The sequence below is a fragment of the Pseudoliparis swirei genome, chromosome 20 (assembly GCF_029220125.1).
Source record: "Pseudoliparis swirei isolate HS2019 ecotype Mariana Trench chromosome 20, NWPU_hadal_v1, whole genome shotgun sequence".
NCBI lineage: Eukaryota > Metazoa > Chordata > Actinopteri > Perciformes > Liparidae > Pseudoliparis > Pseudoliparis swirei.
The window spans coordinates 8190613-8215034 of record NC_079407.1 but is presented as its reverse complement, the minus strand read 5'-3'; the positions used below and the strand labels follow the sequence as shown (position 1 = coordinate 8215034).

General features: G+C 40.8%; 1 protein-coding gene across 8 annotated transcripts in view; it reads right to left on the bottom strand.

Annotated features, from left to right (window-relative positions):
• zbbx (zinc finger, B-box domain containing) overlaps positions 1 to 24422 on the bottom strand; it is a 50449-nt gene that overhangs the window by 7553 nt on the left and 18474 nt on the right. For 7 of the 8 annotated variants that reach the window (XM_056441387.1, XM_056441381.1, XM_056441388.1 and 4 more), the window contains 10 exons: positions 22269 to 22406; positions 19881 to 20082; positions 18350 to 18503; positions 14629 to 14729; positions 10388 to 10509; positions 10070 to 10125; positions 9465 to 9667; positions 8239 to 9087; positions 4246 to 4466; positions 1863 to 2031 (listed from right to left, as the gene is read on the bottom strand). In XM_056441387.1, the coding sequence (XP_056297362.1) occupies positions 1863 to 2031; positions 4246 to 4466; positions 8239 to 9087; positions 9465 to 9667; positions 10070 to 10125; positions 10388 to 10509; positions 14629 to 14729; positions 18350 to 18503; positions 19881 to 20082; positions 22269 to 22406 (2215 nt within the window). The remainder of the gene's footprint in view (positions 1 to 1862; positions 2032 to 4245; positions 4467 to 8238; positions 9088 to 9464; positions 9668 to 10069; positions 10126 to 10387; positions 10510 to 14628; positions 14730 to 18349; positions 18504 to 19880; positions 20083 to 22268; positions 22407 to 24422) is intronic. The other variant, XM_056441385.1, reaches the window with a different exon arrangement.

Sequence of the window (24422 nt, the reverse complement as noted above, 5' to 3'; positions counted from 1 at the left end):
GGACGTCCATCAGCCTTGTCAGACAGTCTGAGCACCCCATAGACGTGGTCAGTTTACAAATCGCCAGTGTTAAAAAAGGAGTTTCAAAAACCATGCTGTGGTTACAATTAGGAAATATGCCGGTACTTATGTGAACCGCATGGTCCACCAAGCAGTTAATGTCAGACGCTTTACTAAAAAGTGCTTGTTTCAGCAGCATTTGTCTGGTGCAGTTCAAGGTGAAAGTTGCCAATAAAAGAAACAAGGAGAAAAATGAATCCAAACTGTGCAATTATTCTCGGAAACAACGTGTGGTGATAAATAGTGTTGTATAATGTAATAACATAAAAGTACTTTCCAGCCATAATCACGGGAAGGACAATGTATTTTCAGAAGCGTTGAGAAGTCGGGCAGCCCGTGCCTTTCAACTGCTCGCCAAAGTCAAAGTAAATAAAGTGGCATGCAAAGGAACACAGGCTTGTTTGTTATCTACACTGGGAAAGAAACGTGAAGAGCGAGCTGTGTTCATCTGTGAGGATTTCTCTGTGATGAAACATGGACGTTGCAACAACACATTCTCACTTTTCCACTCTTCAAACGCCGCAGCTTTGCCTCACACTATGACGTTGTAGGTTCACTCATCACATGCAAGAGTCTCTTTTCAAGATAAACTTCCAACGTAGGTTTACTGTGTTTTAGGTATACTTACACACAAAACCACGTGCATAGGAAATGGCCACAGGGTTAAAATACATTTAATTATATTATTTAAATGTAATTATTGAATATGTATACATTACGTTACAAAACTGATGTAAAATAAGTCAATGTTCGCTGGGTTTCACACTGGACACAAACAGCAGTAGGTAAAAGTCCTGCATTTGCTCCCATCCCTCCGGCTTCGGAGTTTGAGAAGCTAAGAGTGAGAATAGGTTGTGTCAGGTCTTTGTGACGGGTGAGGCTCAGGTGCAGAGAGACAGGCTGGATGCAATATAAATAACAAAAAAGCACTCTTTAATGAGGCAAAACAGTTTACAAAAAAAAACAAGGTCCAAAAGGCAGGGGATCGTCGGTCAGGGCAGGCAGGGTCGAAGCAGGCAGGATCAGATACGACAGACAGGACGACGGGAAAAAGACACGGAACTAGAGACTACAATCCAACAGCAGACAAGGGAAAGACTGACACAATATATAGGGGGGGAAACACAGGTGTACGACATCAGACAGTAACGAGACAAGAGTGGCTGAGGGCAGGTGCAGGGAATTAAACAATTAAGACAGAGAAGACACAGAGGAGACATAGGAGACACGGAACACAGGAGAAACAGAACCGGGTGTTACAGGTTGGGCCTTTCACAAGTTGCAGATGAACTTTGTTCGCCTCAAGTTTAATAAAATGGAGGCACGCCATTTAAAAGAAGCATAGGCACGTGCAGGCAAAGACACACACACATGCACACACACAAAACAAAAAAGGCATCTCGGGAAAGCTCCCCTTGGACCCACAAGTAGTAAATTATCGATGTTGTCCCCCATCTCTCGTTTTCCACCAAGCAGCCAGCGCTCCTCAGGGTTTAAAACTCATTTTCATCTCTCTTGTAAGCTCTTCGTTTTTACATATTTGTTCTAAATCCTATTATGAGGCCTTTGTGATATGAATAACGCTTCCAAATTGGAAAGTATCTACAGGCAAAAATTGGACACAGAGGTAATCTTCACAATCTTATCTCTTGACGCACAAAACACAGCAAATATCACTTTTTTCATGTAGTTTATAGGAAAACTCGAGCCAGTTTCAAAGACAAAAAATCTATAAAATAGGAGCATTAAAATGCATGCACACACACATGTAAACTTAAAAGGACATCCCTACTTCAACCCACCTGTTGGCTCTGAATAGGGCGTTGAAGTTGGGCCAGTGAGCAGTGGGTCACAGTGTGTGTGTTCTGGTGTGTCGGAGTGACCAGACTTCATGGCCAGACCCAAAGGCCGAAACCCATCCGGATCACAGAACTGCTCCGATCTAGACCCAGCACTTTGGTTGTGCATCGCCTACGGGGACATGGATACAGATGGGTAAGAGGGAAATAGGGGGGGGTTACGTGGTATAAAGGAGAATAAATGGAAGGAGGAAGCACACATACAGATCATGAGAGGAGGACGTGGTGAGATGATGCACAAAGAAACAGATTGTGATGGGGGCTTGGGAGGGCATTGGGGGGGACACGAGAATAGAGTGAAGACTGTGTAATTGTTACAAGTGTATTGGGGAATCAGGAATGCATAGTTTGTTCTCTAGTTCCATTTATATCCTAAACAATCAGTTCAAAGGACAAACTGAAATTCAATAGCAATTCAACTTTTATGAAGACAGGTAATCGTGTTAGGAATTTAGTTTTTTCCATTTTCTACTGTGTGATGGCTAAGCCGGTGTCTTTCACTGGAGATTATTTCCCTCTCTCGCCGTTTCCCCTGTTTCCACTCGATGAATTGATTTTTAATTAACCCTTGGAGCTGTTAAAAGCATCTCACAACAGCACGTTTGATGAGCTGTTCCTCCCGCGCACATGTCCTCCTGTGAGGCGGGGTTGAAATGAGGAAGCTCTGTTTAGTTAAGATTAGATCTGATGCATTGGCATGCTAGGCATCGCTTTGCAAGACCCTGATAGACCCAGTAGTGCATGTGGGAAAGCTCTTGCTCAGAAATAGGAAGGAGCAGGGATGGAGAATGACAAGAGGGAGTAAACAAATAAAAATGGAGTTGTGTTTGTGCTAGCCAATGTCTCCTCGTGACAAGAAAGGATGCAGCAGTTGACTTACTGCCTGAACTACGGCGTAACGGTTCAACACAATGGGGGTACAGCAGAAGAAAAGGCAAGAAAGTTTACACACACACAAAAAAAGACAAGAGAGAGAGAGAGATTGTAAAAAATTACTATCAAATTTTAGGAGCAGTTTGATTCAGGTCCAGAGGCCACAGATAACCACCATCTTCACTATCATGAACCTCATTTTGCTCCAGCTTTTTAATAAAGCACCAGCCCCCCTTCTTTTTTTCATTCTCTTGTCACATTATAAAGGATTCATACCATTAAATGGCTGATAGGTCATTCTGGACCATTCAAGCAGTGTCTTTTTCATCCACTCTGTTCCTTCTTTCTTCCTACAACAGTGTGCACCTTTAACACCACCACCTCTGAGCTATAGATGAATAATGTAAAGTAATTAGTGCGATACAAATGTTATCAGATTGATCAGGTCAGCTACAATAAGAAACTCTCCCTGAAAGTCTTCTAATTCTATGGAGTGATATTAATCAGTGTAACGATCTGGTTCTCTTAAACTTGTCAAACTAGCTCATTCATTCATTAATTTTATGAGCCAGCATGAAAGACACACTTTCAAGACACAAGATATTGGGATATGACTATTACAGCCTACTTGGTCACTCTTTTATTCCTTTGTTCGCAAACAAATAATTTCCCCACTGTCATATCAATACTCTTTGTATCAAGTGAAGGAGTTTGCTGCAGCCCTAGTTAATTAAAAAAGGCATTTTGTATGCAATACAAAAATGTGTGCCAATACATTTTGTGGTTTTAGTGATGTGTGTGTTTGTGTGTGTCTCTGCTGCAAATATATATATATATATACAAAAGTCTAACAACTTCAAAAGCTGCAATGCGTCCTCACAGTAGAGTTTTCAGTGATGACGCAGCCAGTGTCAAATGAGGCCACTGAGAGAAAAGTGAACAACACCGGAAAAAAAGGACTACTATTGTTAAAAATTAAGCGCATTGATTTCGACTTTGAGTGAACTGATTGAGGTGAGAGAGGTGAGCATGGCTGCTTGTACACAGTCCTCCACTGATTTTCACATCATAATTGGACACGAAGGAGCATGCACATGGCACACAGTATAAATATGTATGTTATACATTGTTAATAAACTATGTTACTTACACATTGTTCCCTGTGCTGCTAAACTTCTTTGCATGCTCTTATTTTTTTAATTTAGGAACACATGCACTCCTGAGGAAAAAAGAATGGGCTAATGGACTAAGTAATGGATTAAATATACTCGGCTTATTTTAGCAACAGTGGTCTGAAGCGAAATCTCTTTTGGATCTTTGCCGGATTGTCAGCTGGGCAACCACTTATAAAATGTTGCCCTATAAATTCAGAAAATAGTGCTTTTACAGCTCTCTAGCACAAGGTTTTTTGTCCAAGAAGAAAAAAAAACGTGGGAATATGAAAACATGTTACCATGGAAGGTTCTGAAAGTTGCTCTTGCTCATCGCCCTGCAAATGTTTTTCTCTTTCTGCGGGAACAAAGGGATCTTCTGAATGAGATATGGCAGGATTCCCTTGCTCGTCTCTTGATCTTCCTCTCGTTAAACGTCCATGCATCTGGGCTTCTTCGTCTGAGGAGTCTTCTTCATACGACGCCAGACCCAGACTATCAGTGGACATTTCATCTCCACTGTCTTCATGAAAAATAGAGGACAGGTTTTTTATAATTTAGTATGGACACATTGGCCATTGTTAATGTCCTTGAAATTGCCACACATGCATCAAGCTCTAATAAGGTAATAAAGCAGACTTGTTGAGTTTGGGACTGCTCACAGAGCTGTAAGAAGGAAAGGATGAGAAGGATGAGAAGGATGAGAAGGACGCAAAGGATGAAAGAAGACACAAAGATGACAAGAGAGCTAGGGTGTGAATCGTGACTAAGAGACATACGAGGAGGTAAAGTAAAGGAATGGGTCCATTTTAAAAAGTCATCACAATTTACAGTCCTTAGTGTCACGGGTTGTCACGGGGTGAGACTCAGGCTTCAGAGAAACAGGCAATACTCCAGGTTTAAAGCGAAACAAAAACACATTTTACTTTAGGAAAAGGTACAACATAAAAACTCTGGCTCGAAAGCAACTACGAAAAAACACTAGGAATCAACAATGCGGACAAAGATCATTGAAACAGAGACAATACTAGAGACGGAAATAAAGACAACAAGCCGACGGGAGACAAGGGAAAGCCTGGCACAATATATAGGGAGGAAAACACAGGTGTACGGCATGAGACAATCAGGGAGACAGAGGAGTGGCTGAGGGCAGGTGAAGGGAATTAGCAATCAAGACACAGAGGAGAAACAGAACCGGGCGTTACACTCAGTTATCTTTTTAAAGCCCATATTTTATCAGAGTTTATCATTTTCAAAAGACAGTAAATAGGAAGTTTTTAATAAAATACCCTAACCAAACCTTACCCTATACAGTCAAAAGTTCTGGATGTTTGCACAAACACACACACAACGCATTTCAGCAATTCATCAAAACACACTTCAAATAAATTGCTCCCAAATGTGTATCTACTACTCTAGCGTGCGTATGCATGAGAAAGAAGTGTGTATCTGCTTCAGTGGGTCCCAATGTGTGCGCTATACCAAAGGAGAATCCAGTGTCATTATTTCCAGTGTAATTACCTTCCTGTCTGTTGTAGCATTACGTCACATACTTAAAACCCTAATCGATATAACAAATAAATAAAAAACACTTTTTATGGTTGGATCTAAATTGGCTCTGACAGCCCAGTGGGATAAGAGGAAGCCATTATTGTGGAGATCCACAGGCATTTTATTCATACAAACTGCTCGTCCATTGAGAATTGCTTGTCAGGCATCATGTTGCATGACAAAGTGTTCTATCAGGAATCACTTTACTGCATATCCATAAATATGAATATATCTCTCTTTTTCTTCACCAAAATCTTGGTCCCCAAAAAATAATGTTCGGTCTCTGGAAAACATATAATAGTGCTTTGAAATGTATTACATCGATGTATGCGATTCAACCACGGAGACGATATAATGGAATCATTCACGATGTACACATAGTAGTAGTGCAGAGGAAAGTAAGGATGTTTAGATGTGCCTACAAGATACACTACCGTTCAAAAGTTTGGGATCACCCAGACAATTTCGTGTCTTCCATGAAAAATCACACTTTAATTTATCAAATGAATATAAAATATAGTCAAGACATTGACAAGGTTAGAAATAATGATTAATATTTGAAATATTAATTTTGTTCTACAAACTTCAACCTCAAAGGAAGGCCAGTTGTATAGCTTATATCACCAGCATAACTGTTTTCAGCTGTGCTAACATAATTGCACGGGTTTTCTAATCAGACATTCGTCTTCTAAGCCGATTAGCAAACACAATGTACCATTAGAACACTGGAGTGATAGTTGCTGTAAAAGGGCCTCTATACACCTCTGGAGATATTTCATTAGAAACCAGACACTTCCACCTAGAATAGTCATTTACCACATTAACAATGTAGAGAGTGTATTTCTGATTAATTTAATGTTATCTTTATTGAAAAAACAGTGCTTTTCTTTTAATAAAAAAGTCATTTCTAAGTGATCCCAAACTTTTGAACGGTAGTGTATAGCTATAGCATACATCTAACTCGATCATAATGTACTAACTTAAACTGTTTTATACCCTTATTTAACCTGGCTACTAAAAATGTCATGCATGCCGCTTTAAAAAAAGACACATATGGAAACTTTTGAGCATAATGTGGGTGGCTGAAAGATTTTTGTAAGATGTGGCAATAAAAGAGCAATAATGGTCACAATTCTGGCAGCAATAGAGGAGCAATTCCATTGTGAAATCCAACGCAATCAAGTCTATTATTATGCTGCTTGTATGCCTTTAGGTCCCAGTCGTGTTCATCCTTATATCGACTAGTTTTGTTTTCATAATGATTTAAGTGATAAAGTACAGTGAAACAGGAGCACTTATGGCATATGACGAAGATACACTGCTCAACAATGGGGACAAAAGTGTGGGAAATGGATAAAGTGCAGCAGAGCTTGAGACATTCATTGCCCAGGGCATCTTCCGACCACCATGGCCAACAAGTCGGACCAAACGCCACCAAAAACCTCGCGAGTCGACCGCCATTTATATACAGGACTGTCTCAGAAAAAAAAGAATATATTGATATAGTTTCTTTTTTTTTTTTTTCAATAAAAAAAAAAAAATGTCATGCATTCTGGATTCATTACAAATCAACTGAAATATTGCAAGCCTTTTATTCTTTTAATATTGCTGATTATGGCTTACAGCTTAAGAAAACTCAAATATCCTATCTCTAAATATTAGAATATCATGAAAAGTATACTAGTAGGGTATTAAACAAATCACTTGAATCGCCTAAATTACTCGAAACACCTGGAAACACATTTTCAAATGTTTGATTATGATTTGCTGTTGTAAAACTTCTTTCTTACTTGGTCTGCGGAAATATTCAAATTTTATGAGATAGGTCAGCTATATTAAAAAAATAAAAAGAAGGCAATATTTCAGTTGATTGTAAATGAATCCAGAATGCATTTATTTTTTTTTTTTTTTATTATTTACAAAAATAAAGAACTTTATCACAATATTCTAATTTTCTGAGACAGTCCTGTATATACACTACCATTCAAAAGTTTGGGGTCACTTAGAAATGTCTTTATTTTTCAAAGAAAAGCACTGTTTTTTCAATAAAGATAACATTAATCAAAAATACACACTATACATTGTTAATGTGGTAAATGACTATTCTAGGTGGAAACGTCTGGTTTCTAATGAAATATCTCCATAGGTGTATAGAGGCCCATTTCCATCAACTATCACTCCAGTGTTCTAATGGTACATTGTGTTTGCTCATCGCCTTAGAAGACTAATGTCTGATTAGAAAACCCTTGTGCAATTATGTTAGCACAGCTGAAAACAGTTATGCTGGTGATATAAGCTATACAACTGGCCTTCCTTTGAGCTTGAAGTTTGAAGAACAAAATTAATACTTCAAATATTAATCATTATTTCTAACCTTGTCAATGTCTTGACTATATTTTCTATTCAATTTTCAATTCATTTGATGAATAAAAGTGAGTTTTCATGGAAGACACGAAATTGTCTGGATGACCCCAAACTTTTGAATGGTAGTGTCTATATCGGAAGAGTCATAAAATATGTCCCTGCCTTTACCCAATGCTTCTAAGAAATCCTCTACGAATTTCATCCTCTACGACAAAAAATGGTTCTAAATCATCTGCTGTGATCAGTCAACTCACTGAATGCAATATTAGCCATTGGCAGCCGTTTCATAATCAAAACAAGTGAACATTGTGTGATTGGTGTTCTTGTCACTATCTCAACACCATCAGTGCACAGACACATACATATTACAATTCACTCACCTACGGATAGCTCCCTTTCCTCCTCCATTTTCATAGCCAAAGGCAAATTCTTGATGACATCGAACTGCGATGGAAATGATGGGATACACTGCAAAACCAGAGTTAATTCATGTTCACCAGAGATGGGGGTAGAGCACATAAAATCTGAAGAATCCCTATTTATTGCAGTTGACCTATGACCAAAACATGCATCTGGAGGGGACGCATTAAATAGAGATAAATTGGCGATATTTATTACTGCTGGATTTGGTCCCAGAGATGTTGGTGGTGGGTTTGGACTGGAACACACAGGTGACAGAGGCAGCTGTAGTCGAGTGTCTGATAGGGGAGACTCTGGGACACAGCAGGAATGCTGGTATTGCCTTGGGGACTCCAGATGGTTTGGGGGCAATTGAGAGAGCTTCAGTGAGATTGATTCGTGGAATAACTTGGAAGATTGGGATTGTTCTCGTAAGAGAGAGGAGTCTGAGCTTCTTTGGATTGGGGTTGATTGGTAAACTTTGGGCAATAAGGTTGACTCAGTGGAGCTTAATGGTGAGACTGTGAATGTCGACCTAAGGGAGAGGGATGTGGAGGAAGGAGAGAGATGGTCTTCTGGGAGTGTCGGTCTGGTACTTGCCAAAGGAGAAACATCAGGTGGGAATGAGTCTGGGGAGTGAGAACATGTAGGGGTCTCAGTTTGGGAATGTACCAATAACGGAGTGGACAAAACTTGTCTTGATCCACGGTCAGAATTTGATTTATGCACATTTGGCGGGAAATTGGGCTTTAGTGTCTTGATTGATGTCTTTGAAGTCCCTGGAGTCTCAGCAGTGAGGCATGATGACAGTTTACTTTTGGAGGACGATGCTGTGCAAACGAAAAGACAAACAATAATACAAATTTAGAAAAAGAAGATTCATTAACATAAAACACGGGGGAGTTTTTTTACTGGAAAAGGAATTATTAAGTTTGCCCTTGACTAATGCTTTGCTACAAGCCTCAAATGCACAATACTGATTTACCACTGATTTAGTGTGGCCAACATTCAATACATATGATCAAATTACCTTTTGGAACTGATTGTGTGTGTTAAAGACAAGAATGTTCTAGAAACCATATCGTCATGGTGTTATTACACACCACCACTGGTTCTGAGAACGTATGTCGTAAGTTAATATCCAACATTACATCTGCTTTCTGAGGAGAACACTGGAGACGATGCATAAAACCCCCACAAAGCTCACATTTCATTGAGTGTTCTGCTTGTGAAGTCTGAGGCTTAGACAAATGGAGCTTCTGAGCTGCTTTCGGTTGTGCTGGTGCTCCAGACTGCCTGGATGGTTTAGCCGGACTAGAAGAGGAGCAGCTAACTCTTGAGGAACCAGTGGTTAAAGCTGTGTGGGGCACCAGTGCTCCCTTAATGAGGACCGGCTGAACAGAGGGAAGACTGCGGGAAACAGAAAGCGATGTGAGAGAGTCCAGGGCCATGCATAAATTGATGGCACATTGTTATCATGAAGATGATTGGCAACCTTGTAAAAGATTAAAGAGATTTCATTTCAATAATACAAATTGCTTATTAAATAGGAACTATATTTTAATACATGCTGGTAATGCATCATATATTATGAGGCGACTGGATGTGATTATAATTATCTTCTTTTCCAAAAGGATACAAAAAGTAAATTAAATCAGCTGTTTAACGGATTTTTTATCAATTTCCTTGTCTCGAGATGAAAAGCTTTCTGATAGTCTCCATATTTGACAGACGTAGCCAGTTAAGCTTTTTCTCACAAGCCACTGTGAATGTGTTTAGCAGATTATTATTATTTTTTTTAATTAGGCTCACTTTCTGTTGTTATCCGTCCTCCAGTCAGCAACAACTCCATGTATGTCTTTGTCTCTCTGTAGAAAACCAAGGAGAACAGTGTTGTCACACATGAATTAGACAAAGAGGGAGAAATGGAAAGTAATAACATACTGGAGTATGTTAAGCACTGTATGACAAATTTGACAAATTTGTAATTTGTGAAATTGGGCTATACAAATAAACTGAATTGAATTGAATTGTATGCAGGTGTGTTTCTACTCCCCCATTGGCCCCGTCTAAATTCACTTTGTGTGTTAGGACACGTTTGTTAAAATAAAACATTTCAGTCACTCTCACCTCATCCATGACTTCTATGACAAGGCACGATTCAGGTGCAGTAATCCAAGGCTCAGGTCTGCCGCTGCTGACCGGCACAGCAAACAGTGATGCACAGTAGCGACGGAAATCCTCCTCCTGAGCTACAAACGCACACAAACACAGGATAAGAGGGAAAGAGGGTTGTGTTATGTGCTTCAACCTGAGTATTTTTGTGTTTGTTTTTTTCGTGGCTGGAACAAAATAATTATACAAAACACACATTCATGTCTTCATTAAACATGAATACTGGCCAATGTGTCGATCATAGGTCAAATTTAACCCCTCCGAATTCTGTTTGTCAAGCTTTTGCATTGGCAGCACTGAGGGTTAAAATCACCTCAACTTTCCGAGAAGCATTCCACTGTCCCTTTTGATTACAAAAAATTGCGACGCAATTACAGCCGATTAATGGCATTATTTACTATGGTTTAACCCTTGTGTTGCCTTCGGGTCAATTTGACCCGATTCAATGTTTCACCCTCCTGTCGCCTTCGGGTCAATATGACCCGATTCAATGTTTAACCCTCCTGTTACCTTTATATTTACTAACATATTTTACCCTTGAGGTCAATATGACCCCAGCTATTAAAATCTCCAGAAAATTATTAGAATTAATATTGTTTTCCAAGTTTAAGTGTGAGGTACTTTATGTTTGTTTGTTGACTCCCGAAAGAACACCGACATTAAACATTGAATCGGGTCAAATTGACCCGAAGGCGACAAGAGGGTTAAACCAAGTCGAAAATCGTAACAACATACAAAGAAAAACAGGTTCATCTGAGTGTTGACTTTTGGCGCTTGTCTCCTCATGTCTACCTGTGAGGAGGTCTGGACTATTGATACCAATAGGGACATTTGCTTCTTGATCTTCCTCCTCTAGGAATCACAGGTCGGGGTCAGAGCAGCACACTTGGGTTTGTAATAATGTATCATCAGTTCCAGTTGAACGATTGTGTACACAACCTTGTGATGTCAACCTTGCTGTCTTTTGAGCAGCAGGGATGTGTCATCACAAGTGGATGTATTGATGTTGAGCAAATATCAACAGATCATTTCAGCTCGTATGGTTGTTTAAGCATCAATACATACTGAATGTAGGTATTTCAAGGATTCAATGATCGTTTATTGTCATTATGCAACACAAATATGCACAAAGGGTTTCATTTGTAGCCCATTTGAAACACAACAAACACTTGACAAACAAAACAAAAAAGGTTATACATTCCTGTGGTTCATTTCTTGAATTTGCTTCATAATGATGCTTCCTCTTACCTGAACATGAGACATTGGATATAAAAACATGTTATTTAATTCAATTCAGTTTGTTTTTTATAGCCCATTCTCACAAATTACAAATTTGCCTCAGAGGGCTTTACAATCTGATTTAAGATATATTACGGCAATTTATTCTTGCCAATAACACACTGGATGTTGAAATCCTCGTTTCTTTGCCCTCTAAAGTTGTTTTAGTCTGTGACTTTCAATCGTTGTTTTACCGCTGCAAGTTTCCTGTCTGTGCCACCTCCCCATCTCGCTCTCTCATGCTAATAATCCTTCTATAACATCCCCACATGGGTCTGACAGCTTGGGAAAATGAGAATATAAAGCAAGGGAGAGGTCCCACATGATGCCTTTAATAATTCATGTAAAAACACAGCCCACCCTTTCATATTCAAAGAGAGGAGAGGAGGAGAAACTCCGCAACCTGTTGTAATTGACATGCGTGAGAAAAGTTTGAAGCAGGTGGAAGGAATAGTTTATCAGCCACTGAACAGCTCTACATTTCCCAAAGAGACTGATGTCTTCCTCACATCTGCATATTGCTGTAACAATGGAATATTAATTATTGCACTGTGAGCAGAGATATGAAATGCCATGACGACAACACAGTCTCTCCACCGCGGGTTATGGGGGCAGCGTCCGCAGCGGTAATCCCTGTATGAGCGTTGTGATTGGCTAGTGGGACACACACAGCTTCCACTAGCTGCTAGTATGATGGGTATTTAATGAAGCAGTATATTGGTATTGGTATCACTTTAAGGGTGTTTAAAATGTTTCTTTACGGAAAAATAACCAAACCTTTGCTGCAGGAAGATTTCCAAGAAAATGAAAAAAGTGTACATCACAAATTGTCAACTTTATGGGTTAATTTGGGGTGAATACGGATTTTGCAACTAGGAAAACGGGGTCGTGGGATGGAGAAGGTTTAGAAACCCTCCTTTGAGGAGCATTTTCTGTGAAATATAACCATAAAACCACCGCAACAATTGGTCAAATCCGCTGGCGTGAATTACTTTGACTGAACTTCAGCCTTCAGACTCCAAGACCTGACAGAAACAGTCTGGTCCCCTAAGCTGCTTTTTTTAATCATGATAAATTATCTAGAGGTTATTCTTGAATTGCATGTGTGTGTCAACTGACTTGTCTACATTAACTTGAACAAAATATAATTTGTTTTACCCTTAACCCGAAAAAGACACGAATAATATACTAAGCTGTTTGCATGGCTAATGCAAATGAATATACTAACATTCCAGTTTACATTCAGCTGTGCATACTCAGATTTTTGTATCCAATAATATACTGTTTACACAATGTGTATCGAAATTCAGAATATCGTCATAATCAGAATAGCAGTGGAATATAAGTGTCCATGCCAACGTAGTCATTGTTGAATAATCAATGTTTTGTTCTGGGTCGTTATGAGAGCTGAAAACTAGTTCAAAGCATGAACCAGAATGCGAGAAGAGCGAAAGAGTGATTTCTATGTCTGGAATGGGATTTATAAAAGGGCAACCTACGATTGAATGGTTGGCATTATCACAGATGCTGGCCACATGGAGTACAAGAAGGGAGAAAAGTACAAAGCTGCCCATCTCTAAAAGTTGTAACACCTGTGAGACAGGAGCTCTTTTAAAGATGTATCATGTTACTTCTAAAACTGCATTTCTGATTTACTCGATTTGGCAGAGTGGAAATTACTAATTCATAATACCGGTGCACCGCCGGTTCAAAAGCTGCCTGTTGGTAACGGGTCGATAGTTTGGCCTCCAGTATAGCTGCTTGCAGCTTTCTCGAGAACCGCTCATCCAAACGACTTTACATGACAGGGTTGCATCCCAGAGCAACGTTGGAGTATACGTGTCATTTGGGGCCAAAAGCTTGAGCGAACATCGTCAGCTTGACATCTGTACCCAGTGAGCCGTTTGTCGTTGTAAAAGTTAATAATGTAACGAACAACGGAGAGAGCGCTCGAACCAGAATTACGTTTGCAGGTTTACAGCTAATCCTGAAACTAGCAGCAGACAGCGAGCTGTACCCAGGAGGCTGTTCGGTTGTGTAACAGCTAATCACCTCGAGATAAACTACCAATATCGCTCTAAAAAGAAATATGTCCGACAGATGTCAAGAGCTCGCACTTCTCACTGGTCCTAAGCACCTAGTGTGAAGTTGATAGAGTGGAGAAAATCAAAGGACAGACGTACAAAAAGAATCCTTCTATTTTAATTAGATGCACTTCATGTAGACCAGTTTCTAGGACATATTAGTACATTTAGCTGGTTGCCTTGTCACATAAACATTTTTATGTGGAGCACAGGAAACCATTTTTAACCGACAAGATTTTTAGAATAGATAACACAACTATTCAACAGCTATGTGGAGGGGGGCACGCCAGGACTAGCAGATCCTAACAAGGTGAATCTTGATTGATGTGATGAGAGGCAGTTGACAGCCACAGGGTTCACAGGTTTTGAAGGGGAGAGATAACCGTGGTCTACCCTACAGCCTCAGCTGGGGCTCAGAAAGCCAGGACCATCCCCTGACTGGTGAGCTCCTGGCCCCGAGCTTCAGACAACAGTCAAACCCCCCACGGCCTCTCACTGCCCCATTCCTTTCCCAGTCAGAGTGCAACCTGTCAGGCATGAGCCGCCTCTAACGGCCCTCTGCCCACACAATCACAGCCAGTGATTACCCATCACACCGCCACGGCTGGATGGGCAGGCAGTGATACGTCTGACCCGCTGAGAGGGAAAGTTTTTTTTACTTTTTGCTATCGTGTGTTTGTATATGTGTGTCCGAGTGTGTCTGAGTTTGCAGGTCATCTGTCAAACTACTCTGTCCGTAGCGGTTTCTTTGTTTGGTCCAACAGCCTGTTTAGGTATGTATTCCAGAAAGGAGGTGTGTGTGTAGGTGTGTGTGTGTGTGTCCTTGTGTATTACCTGTTAGGCTGCTTGCAGTCTCCTCCTCAGTGTTTGCTTGAGGCAGTGATTTTAAATCTTTACCAAAGGCCAACAGTGGATGATAAGTTTCGACTGGTGTTCTAGAAAACAAAAATAGATAGAAATGGATGAATAAATTCAAAATGAACACAAATAAAACATGAAACCCGTACGCTCTGGGCCAGACCCAAGGCACAAAGGAATTGGCTGAGAAACAATTGTCTTATTTTCCTCTTTTCAAATGGATTTATGCACAGTCTCAGGTTCTCTAGTCAAATCATTCTGCCGGAGCCCGACCTAAACCGTCCTTCACAGTCACTCTTTATTCCCCTCTTACTTTTACTCCCTCCTTCCTGGATTAATATAGCCAAAGTTCAAGGCTAGCGGGAGAGACTTTATGAGAAGTTCTCGCTGTATGAAAAGGTGAGATTGGGAAAGTTGATATATTTTCTTCTTACTTCGTCCATATCCTCAAACTTGGCAATGTTTATCCTTTCTCGGCCTTTTTAATGTACTCGGACAGTAATATGTAATCCTGTCCCTCACATCCCTTTACACCAGGGGTCGGGAACCTATGGCTCGCGAGCCATATATGGCTCTTCCGGTGACGGCATGTGGCTCCCAGACAATTTTTAGTTGAAAAAATAAATAATTCTCTCTCGCGCCAGATTACAGCAGAATAATGTAAGGTCCCTTTTCTTAAAGACGACTTTGTTCTTTTATTAAACGAAACAGCCGTCTGTTATTGATCGTATCTAACCAGCAGCATGTCACTTCTGTCTCTACGTGTCGCGTTAACACTTCTCGGCTCGCCGTCTCGCGGGGCGGCAGCCCCCCCCGTAGCATCATGCAGCACCAGAAGTCGCATTAAAATTATACGTTAAAAATAATGTATGGCTCTCAATGAAATATATTTAGAAATATTTGGCTTTTATGGCTCTCCCAGTCAAAAAGGTTCCTGACCCCTGCTTTACACTGTCCGTCCCTTTTCTCCGTGCATACAGTACTTTACATGAAGTAGCCCCACGAGCCTCAGGCTGTTTGCATTTAGACTTTTGCCCGAGCCTACGATAGAAACATGTTGCTCCTCTGGGTTCCTCTTGTGTTTTGCATTTTCACCCCCCTTTGGAGGTACATGTTTGATTAAGTGACCTTCAACCAATTCAGCCAGGTTTACACATCCACCGAGCAAAACTAACCCTGGGGAAGTGTTCTTGAGAAAGGATTTTGAATCCCTACCAAATTAGCCTGCACCCTGTCAGGAAGAGCGAGAGGAGAGTTTCCCTTAAGTAATAAATACAGTGTGAAATTATTTTTATGTCTCTCTAAAAAGGAGCGGTATATCTACAATGATTTCCAGAGACAAATTATGGAACTGTAGAATTGAGTGACTGGGAGTTGAGACTCCGCTAAGTGATGTATAGGACATACTTTCTCAGTGGGACCATTTTATTTATGATACTTCATCAGAAACAGGACTTCATTTTGGTTAAAGCCTTATCTAAATGTCCCTTGGACTAATGGGAATACCCTTGTGTGAAGCCCTCTGCAATAAAGTGAAATTAGAGTCAGAGAGATTTGATAGCAATGAGCTCTTTAAGAGGACCATTACTGGTGCTATCTTTGCACAGCGGACAGCCGATTAGCTCAATCAAATTTGACGTATGTTCCAAATGTGCTTCATGGAAGTCCCCGCATCTATCAGAGGTGATAGGTTGGCCATTTCTCCAACCAGCTAAGCTTCTATTTCTGTCCTTAAAGCTCAACACATTGGCTCCAAGTAACCATTTGGCACAGCTCACATTCGCTGCTTCAGATCAGTCAGACCTGTTGTTTACTTTAGATCCCTATCGGCAGTTTATGGACAGAGAACATAAACAGCCCAGAAATAAAGTATCCACAGAAAAAAGATGGAAAAGAACTGGGTTTGACATACAAACAATAAGAAAACAATCCACTGGACTTTTCTGTTGATAAGAGTTACTCTGACATCTATGTATGCTCAAACATAACAAAGATGTTCTCTTTTTCAAACTAATAACGCAATGGCTGTAACCTTACTCCAGTCTCATTGGACTAGGTTTGTGTTGTAAATTTGGCCGTGCCAGCCGGGTGCAGTCAGGCCTTTTCTTACAGACGTGGATCGGGGCCAGTTCTATGCCCATGCAGACCTTTATTTCAGGGTTCGGTGCCTTGATGGAAGAGCCAACCCACACTGCGCAGCCAGCTCAGGAAATCAGATTAATGCCCCCCTGGCCACAGCTCTGCTGTCTGGAACACGGAGGCCACCCAATAAACCCAACCAGCTGAGAGAGTTTATGACTCTAATATCACTGAGTACGTTTAGCAGATTCCTCAAGTTCTCTGAAAAGAATCCTTCCTCCTCCACGCTCCCTCCTTCCCTCACTTTGCCTCCCTCCCTCCCCCCATTATTATAGAGGCTTGTTAAAATTCAGGCTCCCACTTCTTCGTGCCAGCCGCCAGTCTCTCTGTCTCTTCATTAAGCTCTGCCCCATCACCGCTGCAGGCTTATTGCACTCTCGATTGGCTCTCTAGTCTATTCCACAGTTAAAGGCTGCTACAGCAGGGGACTTGGAGTATTCCAGCTCAGCCAGTCAACGGGCCAAAAACTGCACTCTGCTCTCCCCTCCTCTGGCCTGCTCTCCAGTGGGCAACTCAGCCCAGAAGGAGCCGCTTAAATAAAGGGCTGTAATAATGGGACCTGCTGAATCCAGGCCCACAGGCAGTCTAAGGCACAATAAGTGCTGAGAAACTGCTTTGTACAGCGTCAGAAGAGGAAATATGAGGTGGCAAGAGATGGTCTGTGTGTGTGTGTGTGTGTGTGTGTGTGTGTGTGTGTGTGTGTGTGTGCACATCTGGATGTGTCCCCCAGAAAATGGAGTATAAACATAGGAGTAGATTTGTGTGAAGTGATAAGGAGACGTGTGGAAGCTGTGTGTGCATGTTCTCAGCTGTAATAAGAGCCACCTCAATAGGTTTTCACAAAGTGACCTCTGTATGCGCCTGTTAAAGTGTTTGGCCTGCTATACTATATACTAAAATGGTCTGATGTTCATGGGCACATGGAGACATGACTGAAAAAAAATTAGAAAAAGAAATATATGGAAATGAAAAGAGTAAAACAATGCAAATCTTATATATCTTAGCATTGCTGTTGTCTTAAAATATGATAAATGTCACAGAACGATTGAATTGAAATCACAATCTTGCATTATGTAAGTCCACTCAAAGCTTCACAGTAACATACTGTATGTGTGGTGTCATAGTTGTAAATATGAAATTAAACAAATACAGTATTACTCACAATTCACTATTGATTTACGTTCTACAACCTGTCAACAATGAGTCCGCTTTTGGCACTAAAAATATCCAATTTATCACAGGACATTACCGTCTACACTTGCCATCGTCTAGTAGCCTTGAGCATCACTAATCATGAAAACGGTACGTATATTACCACTAACCGCTCAAATAAAATAAATCGTGAAAAAACACAATTATGTAACGATACAACTTTAAGTTACTTTGTTTTTTGTGAAGGAAATAATTATTCTGTACAAAAAAGATAGGTTGTCAGGGATAATGACTATGAGAAGCACAGCTTCTCATGGGGCAGTGCCAGGACCCAATGAGGGAAGCCTTTGCATGCTTTAGAATCATGTATTTGAGGTGCATGCATATTTTCTCTCGGTCTGTGTACCTGCGGTGCTTCTTGAGAAGCAATCGGTCCATGTAGGTAAGGCTGTTTTCTGTAAACTCCACCCTGACAGGGACCCTCTCTTCTCCTCCTCCGCGTCCTACAGCTCCCCTGTCTGGAGAGAGGTCGGCCTGGGTCGCCATAACTGACACCGCTACTGGAGGAATATGGGGAAAGGAAGATCACACAAACATAGAGTTAAGGGAAGGGTGAGTTAAGAAAGAGAGAGTCGGAAAATAAAGCTAAACAGAGAGAAGGAGCCAGACAGGTAGAAAAAAGAGCAGGAAAACATCCCTCGCCAGCTTCTCAACACCTTTTTCTCAAAACACCTCACCTCATAAAGTGAGAAAACACCTTGTCACCACGCCAAGAGTGCCAATACACAAACAGACAAGAGACAGCCCCCTGGGAATACAAAACAAGATGTACACAATACAAAAAGAATATATTAAGTACACAAGAGAAATGGAAAGATAAAGGTAAGAAAGAGAAATGTATGATTCTACTCCAGACACTTCGACAGTCCACAGTGGCGCCTTTAAATTGGGCCCGGGCGCCATTGGCTTGACAGAAATAATTATGGCTGGAGGGGCGAGCAGTAATTTGCAGAGCGGAGCGAAGGCAGAGAGGAGCAGGGTATGTCCAAGCAGTAAAGCAGAGAAAATAGGAGGCCTAATGAAAAGCACAAACACCGAGCCACATACACACAGAAACTCGAATAATGGCACTAATTATACACACCCACGTCAAACTGCACGCAATGCTACACATGCACACATGTAAAGAAAACACAGTTTGTGTGGAAAGGCATACAAACTGCCTGACCCAGTGGACCTTGTACACGTATGCATCCACACAGCCGAGGAGGTTAGTGCTGTGGTTTGGAGTGGGGCCACCCCCAACACTTCTCTCATTATCTCAATATGCAACAGTCATGGATTACCCCTCCTACTGCAGCGGTAAGCACTTTTCTATGAGGCCTTGAGCACGGAAGGGGGGAGCGGGGGAGCCGAAGAGTGGGGGGGAATCAGGGAGATGCAGGAGGAAGAGCCAAGAAGAGAGGGATGTACAGGCGGAAGGTGGAAAGAAATATACAGAAACTCGAGTATTTCTGTATCTTCACATACAATTTTGAGGCACCTGCACTTAACTTAAGTCTTGCATTTCTGTGAGGGGCACACTGTAGTATACTTTTATATTCTCATCTGATCAGAATTAGCTTATTAACACTTAATAAATATGATACTCTGTATACGCCACGACACAGAGAATATGAATAAGCACGACTTGGACCACCGCAACATACACATACCAGGCATGTCAAACATCTTAATGGGACCACTTATCAGAAAAATAAATCTAATAAACTAGGGTTTGCTACGATGACTTAAAGGTCCATTAATCTATATTTCATGCACCTAATTAATAAAATGACAATGTGTAATATGACAGCTGTTGCCTGGTTCCGCCGTAGCCCCGATCCCTCGCCCTGTGTGTACGTCTGTATGCCTTCGACCACGTCGCTGCAGTTCACCTGGTTGGATGGGTGTCCACATTGCATCCTCGCTCATGGATTCTCCGGATCCATCACTCTTCTCTCCTCTCCACCGTCGGAGGGCTTCCTGGAAAGATCTGGCAGATTCCGCCTCATTGTACTCCCCTTTAAGAAAGGACATGTTCTGCCCGTGTTCAATCATGTCCACCTTTGTCTCCTCTCCATGTTCTTCAGTCAACACCTGCGGGAAAGAAAAAAATATCCCTCGAGTTCAGTTCGGAATGGAAGGCCGAAGTATGATAAGGTTAAGAAGCTTCTCTCCTGTGTATGCATATCATTAGTAAAGGTCATTGCTAGCAGGAATCGAACACCGGTCAAACAAATCTTGTTTTCCGATATATTATATTGCCTGTGTACTTTCCCTTTCGCACCACTAAATATTCATTCGTTGATGAGTGCAAAAAAAACCGGAAAGGGACAGCTATTGAGATTTTGTGTGCTGCAGGGCAATATTGCCTGATGTAGCTGCTGGCAAAGGAAACGCGTGACTTTAAAGTGTACAAACATGCAAGCTTGGCAGTGACCTTGGCTATACCTTTGTTGAGACACCATTAAAAAGTGAGGGAGATATTTTCAAAACATATCTGACCTCTGAAACGTTGCTTGGTTGGAATAAACACACATTTATGTTTATTAATGTTTCTAAATGCAGTTCCTCCTCACATACTCAAGAAAACATTTCAGATGGTGTGACTCAGCTCAGAGACTTGGGGTCACACAAACACACGCACACACACACACACACTCTATATATATTCATACTTGTGCTTAATCCAGCCTGTTCACACTATATCTTCAGTAGCTAAACATATTACTTTCCCCTTTAAGTCAGCCAGTTGTTGCTTTTTTCAGGTTTGTGGCTTGTTGGTCTCTCTTGATCGCTGAGTGAAGTCTACCGTGAATATGTCAGTTGACATCTAGCTTGATATACTGTATATACATACAACATATCGATCTTCTCAATATCTTTTGATCCAAACCGTTCAAAGTGACTGCTGTGAGAATGAGATCAACAGCACTATGTGGTGTAAAGAGACTGAAATGTCAATCTAACTGTGCCAGACCCGGAGTGTTGGGGGCAGATTTTAGTCCAAAGGTCCATTCCTGTAGATACAGCCTGTGGATGGAGCGTCAATTAGTTTTTTTTTTAAGGCTTTCAAATGACTCACAGGGAGTTGAGTTCAAACTCACATGGAGCAAAGGCTTGTTTGACATATTTCTGCTGTGGTGTCACAGAAAGTGAACTATAAATTGAGAGAAATTTCCTTCATGGATCAATAACCATTTGAACGAAAAAATATTTTTATGGATTGTCTGAAAAGGTTTTGAAAAATAAACTGTGTGGAGAAGTATCTTATATGATATGGCCCTCCACTATTATTTGTAATTTAAGATTCCGCACTGTTCTCTAATATCAAGTCAAAAATCATTTGCAAAATAAATTTAGCAGTAGCACAAACAGCAGATCTAGAAGATAGAAGCTTTGGCTTCAAGGACCAGAAGTTAAGCTAAAGAAATAAATACTGGACTGCCTATATTCATATTCATGACTTGTGGTTTGCTGTATGATTTAACCCACGGCCTTTTACGTGTAAAGCTTTGACCCGATGATTCTGTTCACCAAATAGGTATGAATACACTTTCAGGAACAGTAATGACTCATCTTATCAATAGACACTACCGTTCAAAAGTTTGGGGTCACTTAGAAATGTCTTTATTTTTCAAAGAAAAGCACTGTTTTTTCAATAAAGATAACATTAATCAAAAATACACACTATACATTGTTAATGTGGTAAATGACTATTCAAGGTGGAAACGTCTGGTTTCTAATGAAATATCTCCATAGGTGTATAGAGGCCCATTTCCATCAACTATCACTCCAGTGTTCTAATGGTACATTGTGTTTGCTAATCACCGTAGAAGACCAATATCTGATTAGAAAACCCTTGTGCAATTATGTTAGCACAGCTGAAAACAGTTATGCTGGTGATATAAGCTATACAACTGGCCTTCCTTTGAGCTTGAAGTACAAAATTAATACTTCAAATATTAATCATTATTTCTAACCTTGTCAATGTCTTGACTATATTTTCTATTCAATTTTCAATTCATTTGATAAATAAAAGTGAGTTTTCATGAAAGATACAAAATTGTCTGGATGACCCCAAACTTTTGAACGGTAGTGTATCTTTTTAAGATTCGTTTGTTTTTTTCTTTTTCCGTTTCACCAAAAAGTCAAAACAATTGACTGTACTATATGCTAAATGATGTGAGTTAATGTATCTCAACAAAAATGTATTTTGTCATCCTAACGCCACACTTGATCTTGTAGAAGTGTGTATGACTAAAAAAAAGATCACCACCTACCTGGCTGGGATCAGGGGGCAGTTGCATAGCTTTTGCCACAGCGTGACTTGTGAAGGTAGCGGCATCGGAGCTCGGGTTAATCTGCTCCTGGAAGCAGCTGACAACATCTCTCGTACTCACGTGAGTCTGTAAATCTGTCTGTAAAAGAAGACCAAAGTACTGTATATGAGTTTCAAATCAACATTGTTGTCACTGAACAAAAAGGCAGCAGCTGGCACTTTGTGACAGAGATATGATACATTTCAAATGAAATACATAAAACATAATAGCGGGGAAAGGAACTGAATCACAGGTGATGCAACTATGATAATAATAATTTGCGATCGCTGCATAAAATAAGAATGTAGTCGTGATTTATCAAAGCTGTGCATTGAGTTAGAGGAAAATAGAGCAACAAGAGAGAGGCGGTAGAGAATCAACTGTGCTGCTGCCTCTAATGCTGATCACGCATCAGAAACATCACACAGTAGACAATAAATGAAGACCTTTTCATACCATTAAGAAAGTTCCACTGCATTCACACTAACGATAAAAAGGACATGAGAAGATACTATAGGCAGCTGCCATGAACCCCATTTGGAGGGTGCAACCTAATTACTGTAAGTGCTCATACCTTCATCAAGAGTCTAACCTTGAAAGTCACAATGATGAAATCAATGTTACAGAGTTAATGTATGCATCTTTATTCTATGTTAATGAAACCACAAAGACACTGGTAATGTCCGTCACAAAATAACCAAGCTGGTCTCACACTTTATGCATAAATTTAACCACGAAGCAATATGTATCTATTGATAAACTTCGTCCAGGAGCACGTCACAAATACACCAGGGCTTGTTTTTTTTCCTCCTCTGCAAAATAAATAAAAACCAATTACGGAACGTGATCGCACATCTCCATACTTTTGGACAAGAGAAAATGGAAAGCCCACCAAATAAGTGTTGATTGATTTTCTCCATTCCACAGGCTGAATTCATTATGCCGCTCTATTAATCACCAGGGACCAGTAGGGCTGCTGAGGTAAACCAGTTTGTCCTTGAAGGTGTCCAACGGGGATGCACGAACAAACGTGTCATGTAATTGTGGAGGAACCGGAGAAACGGCGAGCTTGAGAAACACTAAATTCAGACTGGGCAAGGAAGCTTTATCGTATAATTTTGCTCATTTCCTGATTTTATTGCTGGCCCTGTAGCACCTTCACGGAGATTTACATTGTCTGCCAAAAGCCGGTTTCTGGAGGACACAAGCAGCCTATTCAGCACAGAGAAACTTTATCGGATCACTTTAATCCTCGGAACACCACAATTGGTCTTATGAGCCCCTTTGGCCCAGGGACCTTTATCGTGACCTTGGCATTTTCACCCGTGGGTGAAATAACCGTCTAATGAGTGTGCGCTACTGTAACTCATTAAAAGGAGGCTTCTTGCAGCGTAAGATAATGTTGCTACCGACACTCCTTTCCTGCAGGACAGAAGCACAGTAATAACGTCAGTGTGGATCCATGAATCTGTGTACGCCCAATCTGGCTAAGTCAGACACTCGTGATTGGTTTTTAAACTCTCTGGTTTCTTTTGTGATGAAAGCCGAGTGTAGCTCATTTGATAATCCTCCATGTGCTGAACTAGTGTATTCAGCACCTCCGGGGAGAGAACTTGCCCATGGCCATGAAATATTTAACAATCAAAGATGTCTCCAAACAACCCTTCAAGTCTGTGGACATTACTTTCCTCATCTGAATAAATTTCGATGGAAAATATTTGCGTCGCAAGAGGTTTCAAACCATGTCACAGCTGAAGCCTTTCCTCTGGCTTTCTCTCACTTTGCAGTCTTTTTGCTATTCAGCCAACTGTGCCGACAGGTGCACATCAACGGACACTTCAGGCCTCAGTATGCTTCACACTAAGAGCTTGTTATATTATCCATCGGTGCCGGAAACCACCGTAACAACTTTTTGTGTGTGCAACCAATTGCAACACAAAGATTGCCTTTCAGGAGACACTGTTACAAACGTCTGAAAAACTGGCATTTCACAATTGTAATCTGTGTTTCTTATAAAACAGTGGATTGGGTTTTTCTGTTTTTAGAGCCAGAATAGAAGAGGCGAGTTACGGTCCCACTGACAATGACCCACTTGGCCATTAGCTCAGATCCATA